We start from the raw sequence: 22,769 nt of genomic DNA, 5'->3' as shown, positions 1-22,769 counted from the left end.
GAGGTTTTGGAGCTTAGCCAACAGTGCAGGATCTATTAGATTGGATTCTCTTCCTTATCCAAGAGGGAGAAACTAGCGGTAGATGCACCAGCCCAGATGTGTCAATAATACTCCATGTATGACGAATGGTGGCTTTAGAGGTTTTTTTTTTTTTTTTAAAATTTTATTACATTTTCACCTTAAACAAGGCACAGTGCCACTTTGATGTAGGGGGCTACTATCGGGGACATAAGTTGCAGGGATACTATGTAGGGAGTTGAGCAGTAAGATGTTTGTTCACATTACACTTGAACTTCTGCATGTCAGTACAGTTGGGGAAGTAGAAACCCAGAAGAGAATTCCAGAGTTTAGCAGTTCTGGGGAAGAAACTATTGGAGTAGAAGGCTTTCTTACATGTAGGGATCTCTACTGTGTAGGGGTGGGACTTTGCTGCTTGTCGGGGGTATTTATATGTCGAGGGGATACAAGGGCTTGTAGTTTGTCAGAGCATTCACCATTAAAATACTTGTAGAACAGGCAGAAGGATGCAACATTTCGCTCATGATGAAAAGAGGGAGGAGGCTAATGGAGCGATAATTTAATGGATCAGTTCTTTCGCCAGAATTCTTGTAAACTGGTACCACAGAAGCAATTATATCGGCCGAAACATTACTGTGAGAAGTTCTGCAGAAATAAGCAAGCTCCTTATTGGTCGGTTAGTCTGGCCACAATTTTGTTTGAACCATTCAGATTGCTTGTTATTTACTAATCGCCGAGGATGTGCTTGGTGCCACATTTATACTTTCAGATCATCAGATTCGAGACAGACACGGGTTGAAAAGGATGTAACGAATTCTTACTCGAGGCTTGTAGCCTCAAAATTACTTTGTCTCGGAGACGTATTGATACCATAATGTGGGGCGAAATGTCATTCTCATTTGCAAACACCAATGCCCTAATGTTGGGCGAATTATTATATTATTGCACGCTGTTGTGCTCTATTGACTTTCATCATTACAATATAATGTCTGCCAGAGACAAAATTAAGGTCTACAGTTTGACCTGTCATTTGGACAGTCATCTACAATAGACTCCTCGAGGCTACTCGACTTGTAGTAACCATCTTGGAAGATATCACTCAACTCTTCAACCTGTGCATTGTTCTTCGTCGGTGGAGTTTTGTATCCAGCTCTTATTAAAGATGAACTATTACCCCTTTAAAAGTTCAAAAGGTGAGCATGTCCGATTGGTTTTCTTTCATTCTGCCAGGGGCAAAACCTATGTGTGGAATTTCCTCACATTACAGCAACCAAGATATGAATTGTAACCTAAAAATAATTTAAGGAAAAATGAAAATTAATCTTTGTTTACGAAACAAAATGACAAACACTGGGAAAGGGTGGTCATTTTTTTTTTTTTTTTTTTTTTTTTTTTTTACAATAGCAAAAAGACAAGAGTGAAAAAAATATATATACAACAGATTAATGTTACCAAAGGCAAGATAAATTACTCATCTACATATCTGGATTAGGGTTTCTGCATTTTAACTCATTTTAAAGCATATTCTGAATTAAAAACGAAAGTAGTGCCAAGTCGGTGGAGTTAGAAAAAAAAAAAAAAAAAAAAAAATGGCGGTTTCATTATAGGCATCTCTAACCTCCATATTTGCTCAAATATCGAAAATTAAACAAAACACTAGTCAAACAATATATTTTCACACGATTGGTGAAATCTATTGAATATCAGCATTTTGTTTAATTTTTTATTCTTGAGCAAAATAAGGAGGCTTGATATAGTTTTAATGAAATCGACGTTTTCTACTAAAACAGGCTTGACACTTCTTTTTCAAGTCGAAAACCGTTTTAAAATAAGTTAACACACACACACACACAGATTCGAAAAAAAAAAAAAATCAAATATATAACAAATAAATGTTACCAAATGCAAAATAAGTAACTTTTCTAATTAGCTGGATAGGTTTCTACCTAGTGTTTTTACTTTATATAAAATGTTGGTACTAGTGCAGGGGCTGCAGGGCAGAGAGTACGTAAATAATAACGTTATTATTTAAAAAGCCATTCTTAACATGGAGAGGGGTGGGTGTTTTGTACCTATTCTATACTTCAACCTTACAATTGAATTAAAAAAAAACAAAAACATAAAACTTTAATTAAACTTGGAAATACGATTTTTAAAATAGCACGGATGATCCTCGCTATTTTAAAAATCGGATCACTCTCTGCACTAGCACCAAGATGTTTATTTGTTTCGAAAAACAACTAATGTCAACTGATGATACACACGAGCACAGGAAACCTGGCCGCAATGTATTTGTTATGTATTTTTTTCTTGTGCTAGTGTACGACGGGTTGACATTAGTCGCTTTTATCGCCGAATAAACATTTTACAGTAAGTAAAAACATTACACACCTATCCAGTTAGGTAGAAGAGTAACTTATCTTGCCTTTGGCAACATTTATTTAATTTTTTGAATCTCTGTCAAACTCAGCATTTGTGTAAGTATGTAAATACGAGTAATGAGACAAATATATATAATTAATGCAATTAAAACAAATTTGGATCACGTGTAATTAATAATAATTAAAAGACAACATGTAAGAAAATAATATACAGGGAGGAATAATTGTTTATATTTACCGTCGCCTTCGTGATAACAATCATGGCTTCTTGACTTGTCAACGAAACATCCGGATCTGTTTTTATAATTTTACGGATTCTGCTAATCGGTAATTTCACTAATTTATCTGTTGTCGATCCATTTTGTTCAGTCGATTCATTATCATCTTTTTCCGACTCTTTTTCGACAACATCGTTCATTTTTAACTCTTCGCTACTTTCTCCCGCCATTTTATTTGAGACAATCTAAAACCCGGACCGGAATTCACGTGGAAAATAATAAAATAATAAAACATGAAAGATTTAAATGGATACAATTAAGAAAATAGTAAGTTCCAAATTTTTAAAAATTTTGTTTTTAGTAATTTTAAAAACAAATGTTAATCATTTTGAATTGTTCTTTTTATTTTAATATATTACTGTTGTTGCTTGTAATTTGTATCGTTTACGAGTTAAAGGTCCTTAACTCCAAAATTACAAATTAAAGTTATCGTTCTTTCTGAGGCCGTCTTTATTGTTTATAGCATTTTTTTTTTTTTTTTTTTTTTGGTTGGTTGGTTGGTTGGTTGGTTGGTTGGTTGGTTGGTTGGTTGGTTGTTGTTGTTGTTGTTGTTGTTGTTATTATTATTATTATTATTATTATTATTTGTTGTTGTTGTTGTTATTGCTGTTGTTGTTATATATATATGCCTCCCCCACAAAGGCAAAGTGTAAACACAACTAAGAGCGATTTTTAATGTGAAGAAAATCCAACTCCCCAAAAAGGGGCATTCTGACTTTGAACAAAAAAAAAAAAAAAAAAAAAAAAAATGCCCCAATCTAGAAGGATTTCGTCTTCAGTGATTCAGGACAAAATAGACTAAGTGTAGGATAAAAACAGATACTGCACTTTATTCTTACCCAAAAGGCCATTATTTTTTTGTTTTATTATTATTTACATTTGCTGTTGTTGTTGTTGTTGTTGTTATTATTATTATAATATTTTTTAAACTAAAACATAGTTTAAGAAATAATAAGTTGTTTTGGAGCAATATCAAAATTGATTTTACTTTGAAATAGGAATGTAATATAAATTCTAGAATAAAATGTACTATCTTCAATTTATAGTGGGGCTACCCGGCGTTGCTCGGGACCGCATAAATAATGAGAAAATTGAATTTGATTTTGAATATATGTTATTCTTAAGAGTGAGGAATTTTTAATGTCTTTTTTTTTTCTTTTTTTTTTTACAAGGTAGTCACCACTTATCAAGGTCTGGAAGCCACTCGGAGATAAGGATTATTGTGCGTACAGTACGTTAGTGTTGGAGATTTGATAAAGTGTCTTACTTAAGGAGGTGGTTCATCAGGAATTTGTTCACATTGGACTTGAAGATCTCCAGGTTGTAGTCAGTTGGGAAACAAACAACCGGAACAGAGTTCCACTAGCGTGCATTTCTAAGAAAGAATTTCTGGTACAAACTTTATCTTTTACCACCCTCATTTAATCCAGAGTGATGCTGATTATTCTGCTAGTATAAATTTGCTTCTATCTCATTCAATACGGGCAATACCAGGAATTCTGCTAATAGATATTTCCATCAATATCCTTCAATCCCAGACGACGCCGGTGATATTGCTAGTATATTTTCTCACCGATCTCATTCAATATTGAGCAATGCCAGGTATTCTGCTAGTGTATATGTGCAGCCATCTTATACAATCCTGAGTGATGCCAAGTATTGGTCTATTCTGTATTTGTACGTATCTTATTTAATCCCAGGCAATGCCAGGTATTTATTTGAACCTGCCTCATAAAATCTCAGGCGACGCCTGGTATTCTGCTTCTATATATTTCCACCTATCTCATTCAATCCAGACCGATGTAGGGTATTCTGCTAATATATATTTCCACGTATCTCATTCAATCCCAAGCGATGCCGGATATTTTGCTAGTATATATTCTAACCTACATTATTCAATCCAGGGCAACGCTGGGTATTCTGCAAGTATATGTCCCCACCAATCTTAAATCCTGGGCAACACAAGGAATTCTGCTAGTATATATTTCAATCAATCTCATTCAATCCCAAACAATGCCAGGTATTCTGTTAGTATATATTTGCATCTATCTCATTCAATCCTGGGTTAATCCGGGTATTCTGCTAGTATATATTTGTATCTATCTCGTTGAATCCTATAATTCTTAGATATATTATTAATTTTGACAATCATTTTCATGATTTAACCCACATTATCACCCCGCTCTTACTAAAATAAAAACTTTCATACATTGTCTGGGCTGTTTATTTCATTACACACCCACTAATAAAATAACTCACGTTTCAATATTTTGCATAATTCTTGGATATGTTACTAATTTCTACCATAATTGTTATGATTTAACCCATATTATCGCCTCCTATTACTAAAATAATAACTTTGAGACATTATCTGGGCTGTTTATTTCATTAAAAACACATCAATCATATAACTCACATTTCATAATTTTTCATTATTCTTGAATATGTTACTAATTTCGACAATCATTTTTCATGATTTAACCCACATTATTGCCCCCCCCCCTCTTTTCTAAAATAATAACTTTGACACATAGTTTGGAATGTTTATTTCGTTGCAAACACACTAATCAAATAGGCCGCATTTCATCATTTTTACATTAGAAACACACCAATCAATAGTCATGTTTACTCGTAAACGGTTTCTGCGATTTCCAGGACTGTCTTCATATCCCTCAGCCCACTGTTAAAAATATACATGAAATATTCCCAAGTAGTTACCCATCTGATAATGACCAAGTTCATTGTTGCTTAACTTTGGTGATCTATATAAAGCATTTTGTATTCTCAAGTAGTCACACATCTAATAATGACCTAACATATTGTTGCTTAACTTTAGTGATCTACATAAAGCAATTTGTATTCCAAAGTAGTCACCTATCTGATAATGGTCAGGCTCATTAACTTTGCTAAGCTACATAAAGCATTTCGTATTCCCATTTGAGAATGACCAAGACAATGTGTCTTAACTTTGGTGATCTATATAAAGCATTTTTTATCCCCAAATAGTTACCCATCCTAGAATTACCAAGCTAATTGTTACTTAACTTTGGTGATCTATAAGAGCATTTTATAATCCCAAGTAGTTCCCATCTAATAATCACAAAGCCCATTGTTGCTTAACTTTCATTATCTACTTTTTTTTTTTTTTTTCCACGGTGGTCACCACTTATCAAGGCCCAGAAGCCACTCAGGGATAAGGGTTATTGAAAGTACAGTACGTTAGTGTGGAGATTTAATGAAGTGTTTACTTAAGAGGGCGGGTCATTAGAAATTTGTTAACGTTGGACTTGAAGACATCCAAGTTGTATTCCGGTGGGTAGCAGGCAAACGGAACAGAGTTCCACAGGCGTGCAGTTCTAAGAAAGAAGCTTTGTTCATGGAATCTACGTTTTGATTTAGGCATAGATAAAGAGTGGGGGAAATTTTTCACAGTGGATTCAGCTAGATGGGTGTTTTTCGTGAAGGATTGGTGAGGGGGGACCAGAGATTGAAGTTCAGACGAGACCTGCCATGGAAATAACGATAAAACAAGTATAGGCTTGCAACGTCTCTTCTGTGGGAGAGAAGTTGCAGGGTAGAGAAAAGGGCATCCCCCACTAAGCTACAAAGTCTATTTTGTACTCTGTCAAGGCAGGATAGGCTGTTTTTATCAGCTCCTGCCCAGATATGGCAGCAGTATTCCATCCTTGGATGTACTTGACTTTTATATAGATAGAGAATTGCGTCAGTAGTGAGATATCTTCTGGAGCGGTAGAAGGATCCCACCATCTTTCCAGCGACCTTGGCAACATGTGTTCCATTTCAGATCAGGAGTAAAGGACAAACCCAGAAGCTTGTCAAAACATGGAGCTTCTCCTAGACGAGAGCCATCCATTTCAATTGATGCCAGATGGGGATCAGAGCGTAAAGCATAATGTATTCCTAATTAGTCACCCATCTGATAATGACTCAGTTAATTGTTGCTTAACTTTCATTATCTGCATAAAGCATTTTGCATTTCCTAGTAGTTACCCATCTCATAATGACCAGGCTCAATGTTGCTTAACTTTAGTGATCTACATTAAGCATATTGTATTTCCAAGTAGTCACCCATCTGATAATGACCAAGCTTATTGTTGCTTAATATTGGTGATCTACAAAAAACATTCTGTATTCTCAAGTAGTTACCCATTTGATAATGACCAAGCTCATTGTTGCTTAACTTTGGTTATCTACATACACCATTTTGTATTCCCAAGTAGTCACCCATCTAATAATGAGCAAGCTCATTGTTGCTTAACATTGATGATCTACATAAAGAAGTTTGTATACCCAATTGTCACCCATCAAATATTGACTAAGCTTCTTGTTTCTTAACTTTTGTTATCTACTTAAAGAATTTTGAATTCTCTAGTAGTCACCCCTCTGATAATGACAAAGCTCATTTAGTGATCTACATAAAGCATCTTGTAATTCCAAGTAGTCACCCATCTTAAATGACCAACCTCATTGTTGCTTAACTTTAGAGCATTTTGTATTCCAAAGTAGTCACTCATCTGATAATGGCCAGGCTCATTGTTGCTTAACTTTGGTAAGCTACATAGAGAAATTTGTATTCCCAAGTAGCCTCTCATTTTAGAATGACCACAACAAAGTTGCTTAACTTTAGTGATCGATACAAAGCATTTTGTATTCCCAAATAGTTACCCATCCTATAATAACCAAGCTAATTGTTGCTTAACTTTGGTGATCTAAATAAGCATTTAGTAATCCCAAGTAGTTACACGTCTAATAATCACCAAGCTCATTGTTATTTAACTTTTCTTATCTACAAAAAAGAATTATGTATTCCTAATTAGTCACCTACCTGATAATGACCCAGTTCATTGTTGCTTAACTTTGGTGATCTACATTAAGCATTTTGTATTCCCAAGTAGTCACCCATCTGATAATGACCAAGCTTATTGTTGCTTAATATTGGTGATCTACATAAAACATTCTGTATTCTTAAAGAGTTACTCATCTGATAATGACCAAGCTCATTGTTGCTTAACTTTGGTAAGCTACATAAAGCATTTTGTATTCCCAAATAGTCGCCTAATTGAGAATGACCAAAACAATGTTGCTTAACTGTTACTAAAATAATAACTTTGAGACATTATCTGGGCTGTTTATTTCATTAAAAATACACCAATCATGTAACTCACATTTCATAATTTTTCATTATTCTTGAATATGTTATTAATTTCGACAATCATTTCTCATGGTTTAAACTACATTATTGCCCCACCTCTTTTCTAAAATAATAACTTTGACACATTGTTTGGGATGTTTATTTCGTTGCAAACAAACTAATCAAATAGGCCGCATTTCATCATTTTTACATTACAAACACACCAATCAATAGTCATGTTTACTCGTAAACGGTTTCTGCGATTTCCAGGACTGTCTTCATATCCCTCAGCCCACTGTTAAAAATATACATGAAATATTCCCAAGTAGTCACCAATCGGAAAATGACCAAGCTCATTGTTGCCTACATTTGGTAATCTCCATAAATCATTTGGAATTACCAAGTAGTCACCCACTTGATAATGACCAAACAATGTTGCTTAACTTTGGTGATTTACATAAAGCATTTTGTATTCCGACGTAGTCACCCATCTGAGAATGACCGGGACAATGTTGTTTAACTTTAGAGATCTATATATAGCATTTGGTGTTCCCAAGAAGTTACCCATCTGATAATGACCATGCTCAATGTTGCTTAACTTTGGTGATCTATATAAAGCATTTTGTGTTCCCAAGTAATTACCCATCTGATAATGGCTAGGCTCCATGTTGCTTTACTTTGGTGATCTACATGAAGCATTTGGTGTTCCCGAGTAGTCACCTATCTGATAATGACCAAGCTAATTGTTGCTTAACTTTAGTGATCTACAAAAAGCATTCTGTATTATGACCGAACTTCATGTTGCTTAACTTTGGTGATTTACATACAGCATTCAGTGTTCCAAAGTTTTTACCCATCTGTTAATGACCAGGCCTCATGTTGCTTAACTTTGGTGATCTACATAAAGCATTTGGTGTTCCCGAGTAGTCACCCATCTAATAATCACCAAGCTCATCTTTTGCTTATCTTTGGTGATCTACATAAAACATTCTGTATCATGAAGTGTTAACTCATCTAATAATGACCAAGCTCATTGTTGCTTAACTTTGGTGATCTACATTAAGCATTTTGTATTCCCAAGTAGTCACCCATCTGATAATGACCAAGCTTATTGTTGCTTAATATTGGTGATCTACATAAAACATTCTGTATTCTTAAAGAGTTACTCATCTGATAATGACCAAGCTCATTGTTGCTTAACTTTAGTTATCTACATACACAATTTTGTATTCTCAAGTAGTCACCTATCTAATAATGAGCAAGCTACACCCAAGAGAGGTCACTTGCATATTATAACAATGATTGTATATTATTCTAATGGTATTCAACAACGAAGCTATATCCAAGGAGGTCACTCGCATATTATAACAATGATTGTATAAAGAGGAGGTCATGTCTTTAGAGAAACAAACGTCACTCTTTAAAGAAACAAACGTCACTTCAAAATATGAAGGAGGTCATGCCTGGCATGTCTAACTTTAGAGAAACAAACGTCACTCGAAAATAAGGAGGAGGTCATTAATTATTTAAGAGGACGACTCAACAAGAAATTGTTTACATTGGGCATTAGACTTGAAGGCGATCATGCTGTAGTCAGTTGGCCCACAGTACAGAAATTCTCAGGTGGGTAGTTTTAGGAAAGAAACTTTGTTCATGCAATTTGTATTTAGATTTAAACATAGACAGAGAGTGGGAGAAATTGTCAACTGGTTGTAGCTAGACGAGTGTTTGTTGTGAATGTTTTGCAGGGAGAAGCATAGATTGAAGTTCAGTCGAGCACTTGCCATGGAATTAATGAAAGAACAGAGATAGACTAGCAACGTCTTTTCTTTGAGAAAGAGGTTGCAAGGAGATGAAAAGGGCCTAATAGATAATGAATGAAATTCCAAAGAACAAGCAAATTATCAAAATGCTACGTACTGAAAACTTGGCTATAAATTTGACCATTTTAAGCGAATGATGTTTCGGAAACAGCTTGATTGTTAATCTCTTTTTCTCTTTTAAAGTAACCTAATTTTTTAAAATTCATTCTTTAAACCACAGTTACTTCCCTTCGACTTTTCAGATAAACACATCGCACACACACACACACACACACACACACACACACACACACACACAAACACACACGCTTATGCGCGTCTTCACATACTATACAAGTAAAATAAATTAAATTAGACACAAAAGATAATACATAAAATTACTTACACTAACTTAAAAGAAGATAGTTGAAATAAAAGAAAAACTAATTAATAAAATTTTAATTAAAAAATTGGAATTCGTTATCTAATGAAGATTGTTATCAGACTTACTTCCCTTTGTATGAAATCAGTACTCATTTTTAGCACGTTTAAATCAGCCAAGCAAAATTATCTTTATATAAAAGTAACGATGACGAAACGACATCATTAATTCTAATGACATTAATTTATTGGTTCTTTTGTAGAATAGAGACGCGTTTATATCCTTATATCCATTCAATTAGGATTTAGTTGCTCGAAAAATAAACTTTTTCGCTTGTGTGCAGATTTTGGATCATGATGGTAGGAATCAAGTCACAATTCAGTCGCCATAATGTGTTGCATGGAGAGAAATGACATGAGAATGATATGACGGATGTGTACTGTGAGTTTTAAAGACAAGATTTGTTTGAACAATCATGGCAAAAAATAAAATCTGGACAGCATAGAAAATTTGGAAATTTTATTTTCTTTGTGCGAGCCCTTTCTAGTCTCACACAAAAACACGCGTTCACATCTCAAGGCATTTTTCTTGTCATACATATATGCGCACACAAACATACGCGCGCACATACACACATATACATATATTCACGTTCACGTACATACACTCACATTCACGTGCATACACACACACACACACACACACACACGCTAACGTACACACATGTACGCACACATACACACACACATGGGCAATGTCACTTCCCTTTAAAGGAAATCCACATATGCACAAATGATCACTGGAAACAACTATAAAAGCAAGAGATCTGAGCTGTTTCCTTCTTTTCGATTCGGCTCCCGACCTAAGCGGTCGACGGACCAACCGCTTCTTTTCAGGGCGCGCGCAGACGCACGTGTCACGTCCCCTGCTACTATGTGTGGGGCAAGAGTCAACAGACAGTACGTACACCTTACGCACTTTCTCTCTCCATGGCCAGGATTGACTTTCTCACTATCTCTCTCTCTCTCTACAACAATAGACTTTCCCTCTCACCAGTTAACAGCGAGAGACGCACGCCAAACTAAACATGTGGTGTACCCTTTTCTTTCATTTGTTTCTTCATGAAATAAATTCTAGTTCGTTTAATTCAATGAACGTGTTCTTCATTCCTTTCTCAATTCAATTAATTTTTCCTATTTTGTACGAATGGGGGATATATATAATACATCCACCAGTCCACTATATCTTCTCCCATTGGGCAAGGGTGGAGAAGTCAATGTTCGCTCCAGTTATGTCTTGCATTACTTATGCCGGGGAGGGAAGGGGTTTGTGGTCAACTGTTATTTAGGGTGTACTAAAGGACGGCCTTTCACCCAAATGAGTCATCGTTACTCCAACCCTTGTTGGCCACTTGCGGGCTAGTTCCAGATATTTTAATTTCGGTCAGTTCATAGAAACAGCCCATAAGAATTGGGCCTGTTTTTTTTTGTACTCCGTTGACAGTCAACACTAACAGTCTATCTTTGTAAAGAGCAAAGGTCTCTAATGAAAGCTAGCTGTTGACTCGTCAATGTATTTCCTTCATATTTCTTTTGTAAAGAACAATGCGCTCTAAAAGAAGAAGTAAAAGGAAAAAGAATATTAATTTTCTGAGGAATATTCCTAAAAAGTTCTTTCTTATAAAGGAAACTTTAAAAAAAAACATATTCAGAAAGATAAGGAAAAAGAAGATAAATTTCCTGAGGAACAGTCCAGAAGGAATGTTTCGCATAAAAGAAACTTAAAAAAAACTCATATCCAGCCCAAAAGAAGGGAGAAACAGAGAAACCTCTCAAAGTGTTTTATTTTCAGATGATAGCCTGCCAAACAAGGCGAATACAATTTAAATAAATCAAAGAAAAAAAGGTTGTTTGGAAAACCTGTACGAGAGTAGCCACCCCCTAAAAATGCATGTTTTACACCCTTTTTTTTTTTTTTTTTTTTTTTTTTTTTAACTTTTTTCCGACGATTATCATAGACTACAGACTTAAGTATCATAATAGCAGAAACATTTTTGAAAAAAAAAAATGCAATGACTTTTAAGAAGGGGGTTCACTTTTTACTTTATTCCTACCTTACTTACTGTCCATTTCTTTACCGACGTGTCATGTGATTAAAATGTTATAACTAGAAAGTGAATTCCCTTCTTAAAAGTCATTAATTTTTTTTTTTTTTTTTCACATTTTTTTCTGCTAATATGATAATTAAATCTGAAATCTATGATAATCGTTGGACAAAACTAAAAAAAAAGGTGAAAAACGAGCATTTTTATGGGGTGGGCACTCTATAGAAAAAGAGACAACGAAATGGAGTTTCATTCTATATTCAAAAACAACTTTATTTGTCATCTTTGTTAGTAACGTGTACAAGAGAGAAATGGGTTAGTAGGAGAGGTCAGTGTTCATGCGCTTGTATTTATAGTAGGTGTGAAAAGAGTTTCTGATGTGGGGACATAAATTAGATATCCAACAGTTAGATATAGGTCAGGCCTGTTGAAAGAGAGAGAGAGAAAAGTGTTTAATGTGTTTACGTATGTAGGAGCGTGCGTCTGATAGTTGAGATGGGACAAAGGGTTAGTGTCTCATAGTAGGGAAGAGTTCATGTGTGAAGTGCACGTGGAAGCAAGTTTTGACGATAGCCATGTTGGCTTGTTGCACTCACGTTAGGCCTGGGGCCCAAGGCCCAGCCGAATGTCTGCTGCCAGGGGAAGCCAAGGAGAAAGAGACTAAGAGGGTTTGCGATTTCACCTTTTATGCACTCGGTCACGTGATTGAGAGCTGGCCAAGGAGAAAATGGATTTCAAATCTTGAGCCACGAGAATTAGCACCTGCCTGTGATTGTAGCAAGTTTCGACAGGTACAACTCTCGTACAGGTCCGCTGAATATTTTCCACTTTTACATGTTGGGAATTTTACATATTTGAAAATTTTTCTTCATACCGGACTGAACAAAGTAAAAAAAAAAAAAACAATACTAATTTTATTACTTGAAGCTTCTATTATTTTTACCCATTTTTTCAAGTAAGCCTATTTTCTATTTGTTAGAGAAACGTGATAAATGTACATTTCATTTCTCTGTATATTTTTTGCATGATTTACTTAAGCCTTATTTTTTTTATATGATTAACTTTTAAAATTTCTGAGCTTTAAAAACAAAAGCAACTACTTTTAAATAAACTAAACTTAATTACATTTCTGTATTTCATTATTTGCTCCATTTTACTATTGTTTTACAACATTTTGCTTTCGTTGTTCTCCCCCCCCCCGCCATTTTTTAATATTTGTTATACAATAAAACGAATTTTTATAACGACCTTAAAATTCCATTAAAAGATGTGTGCAGAAAAGAAGACTTTGATGGTATGGTCACATTGAAAAAATGGATGAGAGTACTTTGGTTAGTAAGATGTAGAATAATTGAGGTAATAGGTTTAATTCAAGGGAAAAGTGTAAAGAAAACATGAGAGAAAGCAATAAAAAATGGACTTGAACAAAGAGATATAAATAAAGACCAGGCCAGAGGGAGGTAAGTTTGGAAGTCAGTTTCTTTGTGTCATCCAAAGCATAGCAGTATGTAAAACGGACATTAAACCAAATATAATAATTCCTAATCGGTAGTTTAAAGGCTTCAAAATAATTTTGGTATATTGTAGGGCCATGATAGTACACATGCTAGATTGCTAGAGACTTTTAATCTATTGTTAATAGATTTTAAATGGCCTGAATGCTAAAAACCAAATGGCTATAATTGCTATGCTCTTTCTTTCTCCACTTCGTTGGAATACCGCTACACTTCCAAAAGCAAATAAATTTTCACATGAATGTGTTAGCTCAAAGTGCTTTCAGTCAATAAAATTGTTTCACACCCTAAAAAGTAACAAGTCTATGTGAAAATAGTAAGCCGACACAAACTCCTTTATAAATGAGGAAATAAATAGTCAAAAGCCAAATGACATGAACCGACTGCACATGAAACCACCTAGAACATCGCTCAGCCCCTCCCCCCCTACTCCAATGCCTTTAGATGGGTGAAGCAAGTTGCAAAGAAATTTTCAATGACTCACATACAAGCCTTCTTCATTTCGCACACACATTCCTACATACTAGCAAGAGTCAGGTGAACAGAAGCAACTTACTACTCACATCTATACACACACTAACAAGAACAAGGTAAACCAATGCACATTCATACCGAATGCTACGTTGCCAAATACTCACATATTTTACTTATTTATGTATATTATTCAAACTATGAACATTTTGTGACTTGTGACTATTAACTCAACTTTTTTTGCCAAAACACATGTTTGCACCATCAGTGAAATTCTTGGCAAAACCTAAAGATGCTATTGTTGTCTCAAAATGAACCAACTAAGGCCAGGAACAATATCACACCTTCTCCCATGGTTTCTTTCGACCTTCCTCTGTGAATTAAACCTGCTGTCTCAAGTTTATTAACCGCAAGAACGACCTCACATTTATTAACCACAAAGAACGATCATTGATTTATAAAATATCTATTGTTATTGAGGTCAGGTTGTGTACTGGTTATAGAGACTGGGTCAGGGACGGAAAGGGTGGAACGAGAAGGAAATAGAGATAATAATAAAAATATAATAGAACTAACATAATGGAATGGGTCAAAGACGCAAATTGAATGATGCGTTTTTTTTCAGGATTTATCTTAGTTTCCTTTTAAATTCCTTTGTCAGATTAAATCGAATTTGTTCAGTAAACTCAAATTATATATACAATCCATGAGGTCCTATTATTTTTAATTTTATACATATTTATAGTTTCCCTTTAAAACGGAGTATTGAAACAAAGGTTTAGAATATAGTAATATTTATGAACGAATTGTAAAACCAAGGCCAAGATTATTAATAGAACGTATTATCTTTATTTTATAATCCTTATGGTAATAGTTCAATGTTAAATAAAACTAAAACAAAGTAATTAAGTGATAATAATACCTTTATTGAAAAGTGATAATAATACCTCAATTAAGCGATCCGTCAAACCTTTTTATGAATCTTTGAATTTTATTTAAAGAGATATCTATTCTGCTGTGTATATATGTATAATATATATATATATATATATATATATATATATATATATATATATATATGTGTGTGTGTGTGTGTGTGTGTGTGTGTGTGTGTGTGTGTGTGTATGAGTATGTATTTATGTGTGTTCATGTATATGTGGATATATGTGAACATGTGTTTCACTCCATTTCTTACCATTCACCACTACCTACTCTCCCTACAACGAACACCTCGCCCCATTAATAAAATATAGACTTCTAATGATAAGGATTCCACCAGACTTTGAATTATTTTCGCTGGACCCACAAACAAATTTATACAAGCACTTGTCGGATTCGGAGTTTAATTTACATTGACACAGCTATGCAGATTACCCAATATATAACTTTGACCTTATTACCCAACTACTGTAAAGAACGCCTACCATGGATTTTACCAAGCAATCTGGATCTACAATTTTAATATCCTTTTCTGCAAATCCTCTTGCTACAGATAATTTAAAGATAATTTAATTATGTTGACTTTGACTTTCCATGTCTCACTGACTTTAGCAAATAGGGTATATACCTTTATAAATATTTGCTAATATTTTCTCTCCTCTGATGAGATGGTAGACATCGAAACCCTATAGATTAAGGAGATTAATATACTAAAGTATTCTTTGTCTTGCTTAGAATAATAAAAATCTTTGATATGAAACTCAACCACTTCATTTCAATGAGGGTTTTTTGAAATTCATTGGATCACAATTTAATATATATATATATATATATATATATATATATATATATATATATATATATATATATATATATATATATTAGTGTTGGGACGATTAATCGGAATCGGGAATCGGAACTGTTTGGGGTATCAGAATCGGTATCAGAATTGGAAAAATTACAGTCTAATTTCCATTCCAAAAAGATTTTTTAAAATTTTAAATTAAAAAATGAAACAAGCAGAGATTATTTTATTTTTATTAGAAGTTTTTTCTTCAGAACATAAGACTGAGAAGATCACCAGAATGGGTTATAAATATCATATACAGATTTAACATTGATTAACAGAGTTTAATTTATTTTATTTATTAGTCATTTATTAAGAGATAACTTGCCTATTGCCTTTGTAATCGTTTTGCATCTATTTGCTAAGATGTCTATGTGCTCTCATCCAAGGAAGTGCATATGATTATTAAAAAGTTTTAAATGTTCTAGGTGAAGGGGCAAACTTCTTTGGCGCCAGCTGTACATTGGAGTGTCTGTCATCGGCTTCTTCTGAAATAATAAAAGTTTTATGGCACCTCTTTGGACACAAGGAAATCCTTAGCTGCTATGGCAATTGTTATTCCAAGCATATTTGAAAACCCATTCCCAGATGTAGACTCTCCAAACCTAATTTAATTTGTTTTTATTAGTTTTTATTGTAAGCAAAGTAAATATTCTAGAGTTCACTTCCCTATTCAATATAGCAGATTTTAAAAAAGCTTTTCACACCTATTTGATAAATGGCCATATGGTGTCTATTAGAGACTTCACATTTTAATATCAAAGATTTAACATGTTTGGAACTTTTTCTGGTGCTGGTTTTGTCTGATCACCACATCCTTTGAAATATTTCATGTTTCTTTATATTTTGTTTGGTTTTGGCTCAAGTTAAAATATAGATAAAAATCTCACAAATTTATCAAAACTTTGGAAAAGAAAACATTGAGAAGTTTGTTAACTTAAAAAAAAAACTTTCATTTACATTTAAAATACCCAGAACATATGAGATTCTACTTTTTTTAGGCGATTATGTGTGAGCATACTGAAACGTTATTTTAGAATTTAGAATAGGGGTTCAGTTGTGCATATAAATATAATGTAAACTGATCCCATTTAGGCATATTATAACTTTTTAAGCAGTTAAGTAATTTTTACCATTAATTCTGAGGCTGATCAGCAAAATCATAAAATCACATGTAATTGCTTTATTTTTCGTATTGCCATCCGTACTTAGGGTTAGTAGTAGAAAAGGGGTTTTTATGACTTTTAACAATACTATATATTAATACGATAGTGTGTGTGTTATTTATTTTGTGTCACGATTACATCTGAGTGACAATTGTTTAATTGTTAAGAATTCCCATTTCTTATAATAAATAATAAATAATTTTATCAAGAATTCTTCATAAATTTTGGTTTTGGTTTCGATTATAGCTCAGGGAACTGAAGCTGATGCACTCAAGTCATATGGATATATTTTTTTATTTTTGAAATCACAACGTTATAATATATAAAAATCGATAGAACATTAACTCTATAATAATATATACGAAATCTGCAAGAATTAAAATATCATATTTAAGCATACTTTACGACCTGGCTAAGCCGGGCGTCCCTGCTAGCTTAGAAAAATACTTTTGCAGTTTTAACAAGAGTTACAATAATATCAGAACATCTCTATTTACGCCATGAATACCAACATCAATATATTACATATGAATGAGTCCCCTGTGGAATGTCCACATGTCCCGCTAGTTGTTATTATTTGCATCTCGTTTTTGCTTTTGCTTTTTTTACAGCAAAGCAAATTAATTTAATATCCCACCAAATTTATATAATTAGAATAAAATTTAAATATTGAAGGAAGGCACATAATAGTTAACTAAACCCAACGCCCTCTCCATGTTAAAAATGGGTTTCTAAATAATAACATTATTATTTAGAAATTCGTTCGTAACAATGGTGAGGGGGGGGGAACGTTGTTAATATTTTGTTCTTACATCGTTTTCTCACTTTACCTACTAATCTTCGACTATTTTCAACTGTTTATGAAAACTTTCAAGTAGCATGTTATACACTAACGACAAACTGATACAATTTGTCTTTGTTTAAAATCAAAATTAACCTTTTGTTGTCTTTCAATTTGCAATACATTACAAAGAAAACATTTGAGGAAAAATATACCCGGAAATTACCCGGGGGGGGGGGTTATGTAATAATTTGAAAATTTACAAAAAAAAAATCTCTAATTAAATATTTATAAATATTAAAAGAATCGGAATCGGAATCGGAATCAGAAATCGAATTGGAATCAGAAATTTAGAACAGAATCAGTAATTGGATCGGAATCGGGAAAAATTTTGGAATCATCTCATCACTAATATATATATATATATATATATATATATTATTTTCTTTAAATTTCTGATTACTATAAAAACTCATATAATACATGCATATATTTTTATAAACATAAAAACTTAATTTCGGGGGAGGAGGTGATTTATAAATTTTAGTTTTACTGGTAGTGTAAAATCAATAAATATTTATCATTTTATCATTCGTACAAGTAATTCTATTTTTTTTTTTTTACAAAGGAGTCACCACTTATCAAGACTTGGAGGCCACTCGAGGATAAGGGTCAATAAGTGTACAGTGGTCAATGGGAAACATGTCGTAGTCATCATTAATAGTGGAAATTTGGTAAATTGGATTACTTAAAGGCATGGCTCATCAAGAATTTGTTCACGTTGGACTTGAAGACAAACATATTGTAGCTAGTTGGAAAGCAGGAAAGTGGAACAGAGTTCCACAGGCATGGAGTTCTAAGAAAGAAGCTTTGTTCATGGAATCTATGTTTAGGTTTAAGCACAGATAAAGAGTGGGGGAAATTATTGATAGTGGTTTGAGCTAGACGAGTGTTTTTCGTGAAAATCAGCACAGGAAGGACCATAGACTGGAGCTCAGACGAGCATTTACCATGAAAATATCAATAAAGCAAAGGCAGGCTCGCAACGTCTCTTTTGTGGGAAAGAGGTTGCAGGGAAAAGAAAAAGGCGACCCTTACTAGGTTACTAAGTCTATTTTGAACTCTGTCAAGGCAGGATGAGCTGCTAGAAAATAGGCACACATTTTTTTTTTATTCCAATACTGATTCCGATTAATCATCCCAATACTAATTTATACATGTACTGCATTCTGTAAGTTTGGTTGAAAAGAGGATACATTTTCCTTGGACTGTACATGCAAATGTAAGCATCTGAGAATTTGGCATCGAATGATATAAATCTGGCGCCGCTTCTTACAGATCAAATCTGTGTTAAGTTACTGTGTTCGTGTTGCTAACCTTGTCCTGCTTTGAAGTTAGGCGAAAGTTAAAAACCTCATCGATTCCAGCTATTTTTAAAAGATGAATATGATAGTTTGTTTCCATATTTGCAGTTCTACTAAAAAATAAAAATAATGATAAACTGTGAACGTTTGTATCTGAAATCAATCTTTCATTTTGGGCCAGTGTCTGGTTGGGGCAGATCACACCGAACGACTGTTTTGTTCATTGTAACTGCAGATTGGTACTCAGTTTGCAAGGTCACTAGGATCGGTTTACACATAACATTCTCAAATGGTCACCCATCTAAGTACTGTCTAGGTTAAGTATTGTTTAATGTTGGTGATTTAAGGGGAAGCGGATTTTCAATATGATTATAGCATTCATATAAAAAATAAAAAATGAATAAAAACAAATAAAAGAAAACAGCAACATATATTTGTCATGCTTTAGTTTGACATAACATTTTCGTTGCTAAACAGTTTGAATAGACGTATGTCTGCAGGAGATTTCTTCTTCTTCTTCTTCTTCTTCTTCTTCTTCTTCTTCTTCTTCTTCTTCTTCTTCTAGTCTAAATATTAATTTACTTGCCCGTACGTCCAGTGTCACAAAAGAAAACAAAACAAAACAAAACAAAAAAACATCCCAAACATTAATTAATGAGAAACGAATTACCTCCCTCTGTAGTCACCTTTTATCAGTTAAAAATCATTAAAACCATTTCCTGTGTTGTGTGTTGAATTTTCATTGAAAAAAATCTACATTTTTTTTTTAAATCAAGTTTTTAAAGATTAAAAAATTTTAGTTTTAAAAGGTTAAAAAAGAATTTACTAAAAAATTGTCTTAAATTCGTTGTTATTTGTTTTCTTTTATTTTTTATTCATTTCATTTATGTGTTTTAAAAAATTTTCAACTACCGTGGAATTTCCACGGGTTCTGATAGTTATTATTATTATTATTATTGTTATTATTATCTATATATTAATATCATAGCACCTTTAACGTACGTACGTATGTACGTGTGTCACACTTTCCAGATTATAAATTATTCGATCAGGAGATCCTATTTATTAAAAAAGAGGATAGAAGGTAATAACATATTATGAACATTAAATTAGCGTATTTATATACTAATTTAATACATTCTTGGGTAGAATCTGTTTTGTCTAAAGATGGTATACTGATATCGTGGAGTTTTCATACAAGGGAAAAATTTCATAGAATCCTATAAAGATATTTGAGATAAACCGCAATAACCAAATATATTCCAACACTACATTAACCAGATTACTTAAATAAATACTTTTATAGTTTTAACAAAAGGGCTATAATAATATTGCAGGGTCTCCATTAGCGCCAAACGTTTACAGAATGCCTAGCAGCAATATATTATATATGAAAGATGCCGCTGTGAAATTTCCACAGGTCCCTCTAGTTATTATTATTATTATAGAAATCGCTCCAGACAAGACATGAAGCCACCTGATGTAAGGAACTAAAAAAATATTACTTCAAGGTACAAAAACTAGCCAACGAGAAATGTTTAATACATGGATTTCAACCCTAAAAAGAGCAATTCTTCCTCCTTTGTCAGAAACATCACTCATGGAATGTGAGGACTAAAGGACAAAATAAAGGAAACGAGAGTTACGAGACAATCAAAAGTAAACCCAAGATCTTCTTTCTACTCCGTTGAATTTTTTTACTTCTTTTTCTTCATCAGATTTTGATACTTAGGGTGCTGTGAGTGTCTTGGACTCCAGAGTGAGCAACACCCGGCAACGTCTTGGACTCCGGAGTGAGCAACACCCGCCAACGTCTCATGCAGACTTTCTGTGTGGTACAGATCAGATTGCATGCAGTGATATCACTTCTTACTCATCACTTGAGCCAGATCTTCTTCAATCTACCACACTCCATATTGCATGGGATATCAAGGCGTATTATGGAATTGATGCAAGCGATGGCATGCTGTACATGAACCACCTACTAAACCACCTAACACTACTCACACCAGAAAGTATCCTGTACCTCTACAAGGCCACCATTCGTCCATGCATGGAGTATTGTTGCCACATCTAGGCTAGTCTATCAACCATTTGGATAGAGTCCACAAAAAAGTCTCCAATCTAATAGATTTCGCTTTGTCAACTAGGCTCCAGTCCCTGTCCTATGCTGCAATGTTGCATCTCTATGCCTGTTTTACAAGTATTTTAATGGAATGTCCTCTGATGAACTTGTTGCACTTGTGCCCCTTTACGTACATATCCCCAACAAACCCACAGCAGCAAAATCACACCCCTTCACTGTTGAGGTCCCTAAATGCCATGAAGCATTCTACTCTTATAGTTTCTTCCCTCGAACAGCTAGACTTTGGAATTCCCTTCCTGCTACCTGCTTCCCTGACTGTACTGATATGCTGATGTTTAAATGTAACGTAAACCAACATCTTGTTAATCATTCTTAGGCATCATCCCAAATAGTAGCCCCTTGTGTCCAAGTGGCAATATACCTTGTTTGGAGTGAAGGTGAGTAAAAAAACAAAACAAAAAACCTGAGAGAGGCCGAATGCGTAAGGTGTTACTCCCACCAATACCAAATTTCTGATGAAACACAACTGTCCTGATCTTTTCCAATTTTCAACCACACATATACCCGATCATAGTATGCCAATTGCTCGAAAGCTGTTGCAAATCAGAAGTGTTTGGAAGCTATGTCTCACTGCCATGCAATGTAACATATTGTAAATTAATTAAATAAATAATTCAATATGTACAGATTAAGTTATATATATTTATTTATAAACATCAAAAAGTATCAAGGAGTTTAAAATTTGTACGACAGTAGAGTTGAGTCCAGAATGTTTTGATTGAAATATATTCAGCAAGTCTCAGAATCAAGCTCCTGCTGAGTGTATGAATAAAACAGTTCCATTTATGTGTATTTTTCTCCCACAAGTTGTTTGGAGTAGTGCTTATTTGAAGTGAGGATTGTGTGTGTTGTTTAAACTGGCAAATGTCGTCGTATGTTACTGTGGTGACCGCAAAGAAGCTATGTCTCTTTCTTATTATATATTGTGAAAACAGGATCCCACTGGGTTGGCGTGAAATTTTTTAAGGATTCATTTTATGTTTCTGGTAGAAAATTTTTTAACTCTTGTCATTGGTGTAAGTATATATTTATAGAAACTAGATTTCGCGTAGACTGTAAACCAACTCCTATAATATTTTGTCATAAAAGGAGTCGTCAAACTAAAGGAAAAAAGAAGACACTCTTTTATAAATATGCACAGCATGTATTTATTTAAATGATCTACACCATTGGGTGCAGGTTGCCAAAAGTTAAGACAGTGTCACAGTGAAAGAAAGTAATAATATAATAAGAAAGTTGACAGAGTACAAAACCAACTTTGCAATATAGTGGGAGATGATCTCTCTTCTCATCCTTAGAGCCTCTTTCACACAGAAGAAATGTTCCTAGCCTCTATCTATATCTGTATCATTATAATTATAGTAAGTGTTAAATTGAGCTCTAATCCCTTTTCTTGCTCTGTAAAACAAGCATAGCAAGAACCT

General features: G+C 33.9%; 1 protein-coding gene across 2 annotated transcripts in view; it reads right to left on the bottom strand.

Annotated features, from left to right (window-relative positions):
- LOC145279681 (DNA polymerase epsilon subunit 4-like) overlaps positions 1 to 22,769 on the bottom strand; it is a 144,436-nt gene that overhangs the window by 58,036 nt on the left and 63,631 nt on the right. Inside the window, exon 1 of one of the 2 annotated variants that reach the window (XM_080130953.1) lies at positions 2,638 to 3,094. The exons of the other annotated variant lie outside the window; for it this stretch is intronic. Within the exon in view, the coding sequence (XP_079987079.1) occupies positions 2,638 to 2,847 (210 nt within the window). The 5' untranslated portion in view covers positions 2,848 to 3,094. Of the gene's footprint in view, positions 1 to 2,637; positions 3,095 to 22,769 lie in introns of those variants that run through there. 2 annotated transcript variants of the gene reach the window in all.

This window comes from Euprymna scolopes, chromosome 7 (assembly GCF_053919585.1).
Source record: "Euprymna scolopes isolate OS-2025 chromosome 7, ASM5391958v1, whole genome shotgun sequence".
Taxonomy (NCBI): domain Eukaryota; kingdom Metazoa; phylum Mollusca; class Cephalopoda; order Sepiida; family Sepiolidae; genus Euprymna; species Euprymna scolopes.
The sequence above is the reverse complement of the archived record's forward strand: the minus strand, read 5'-3'. Positions and strand labels throughout refer to the sequence as shown.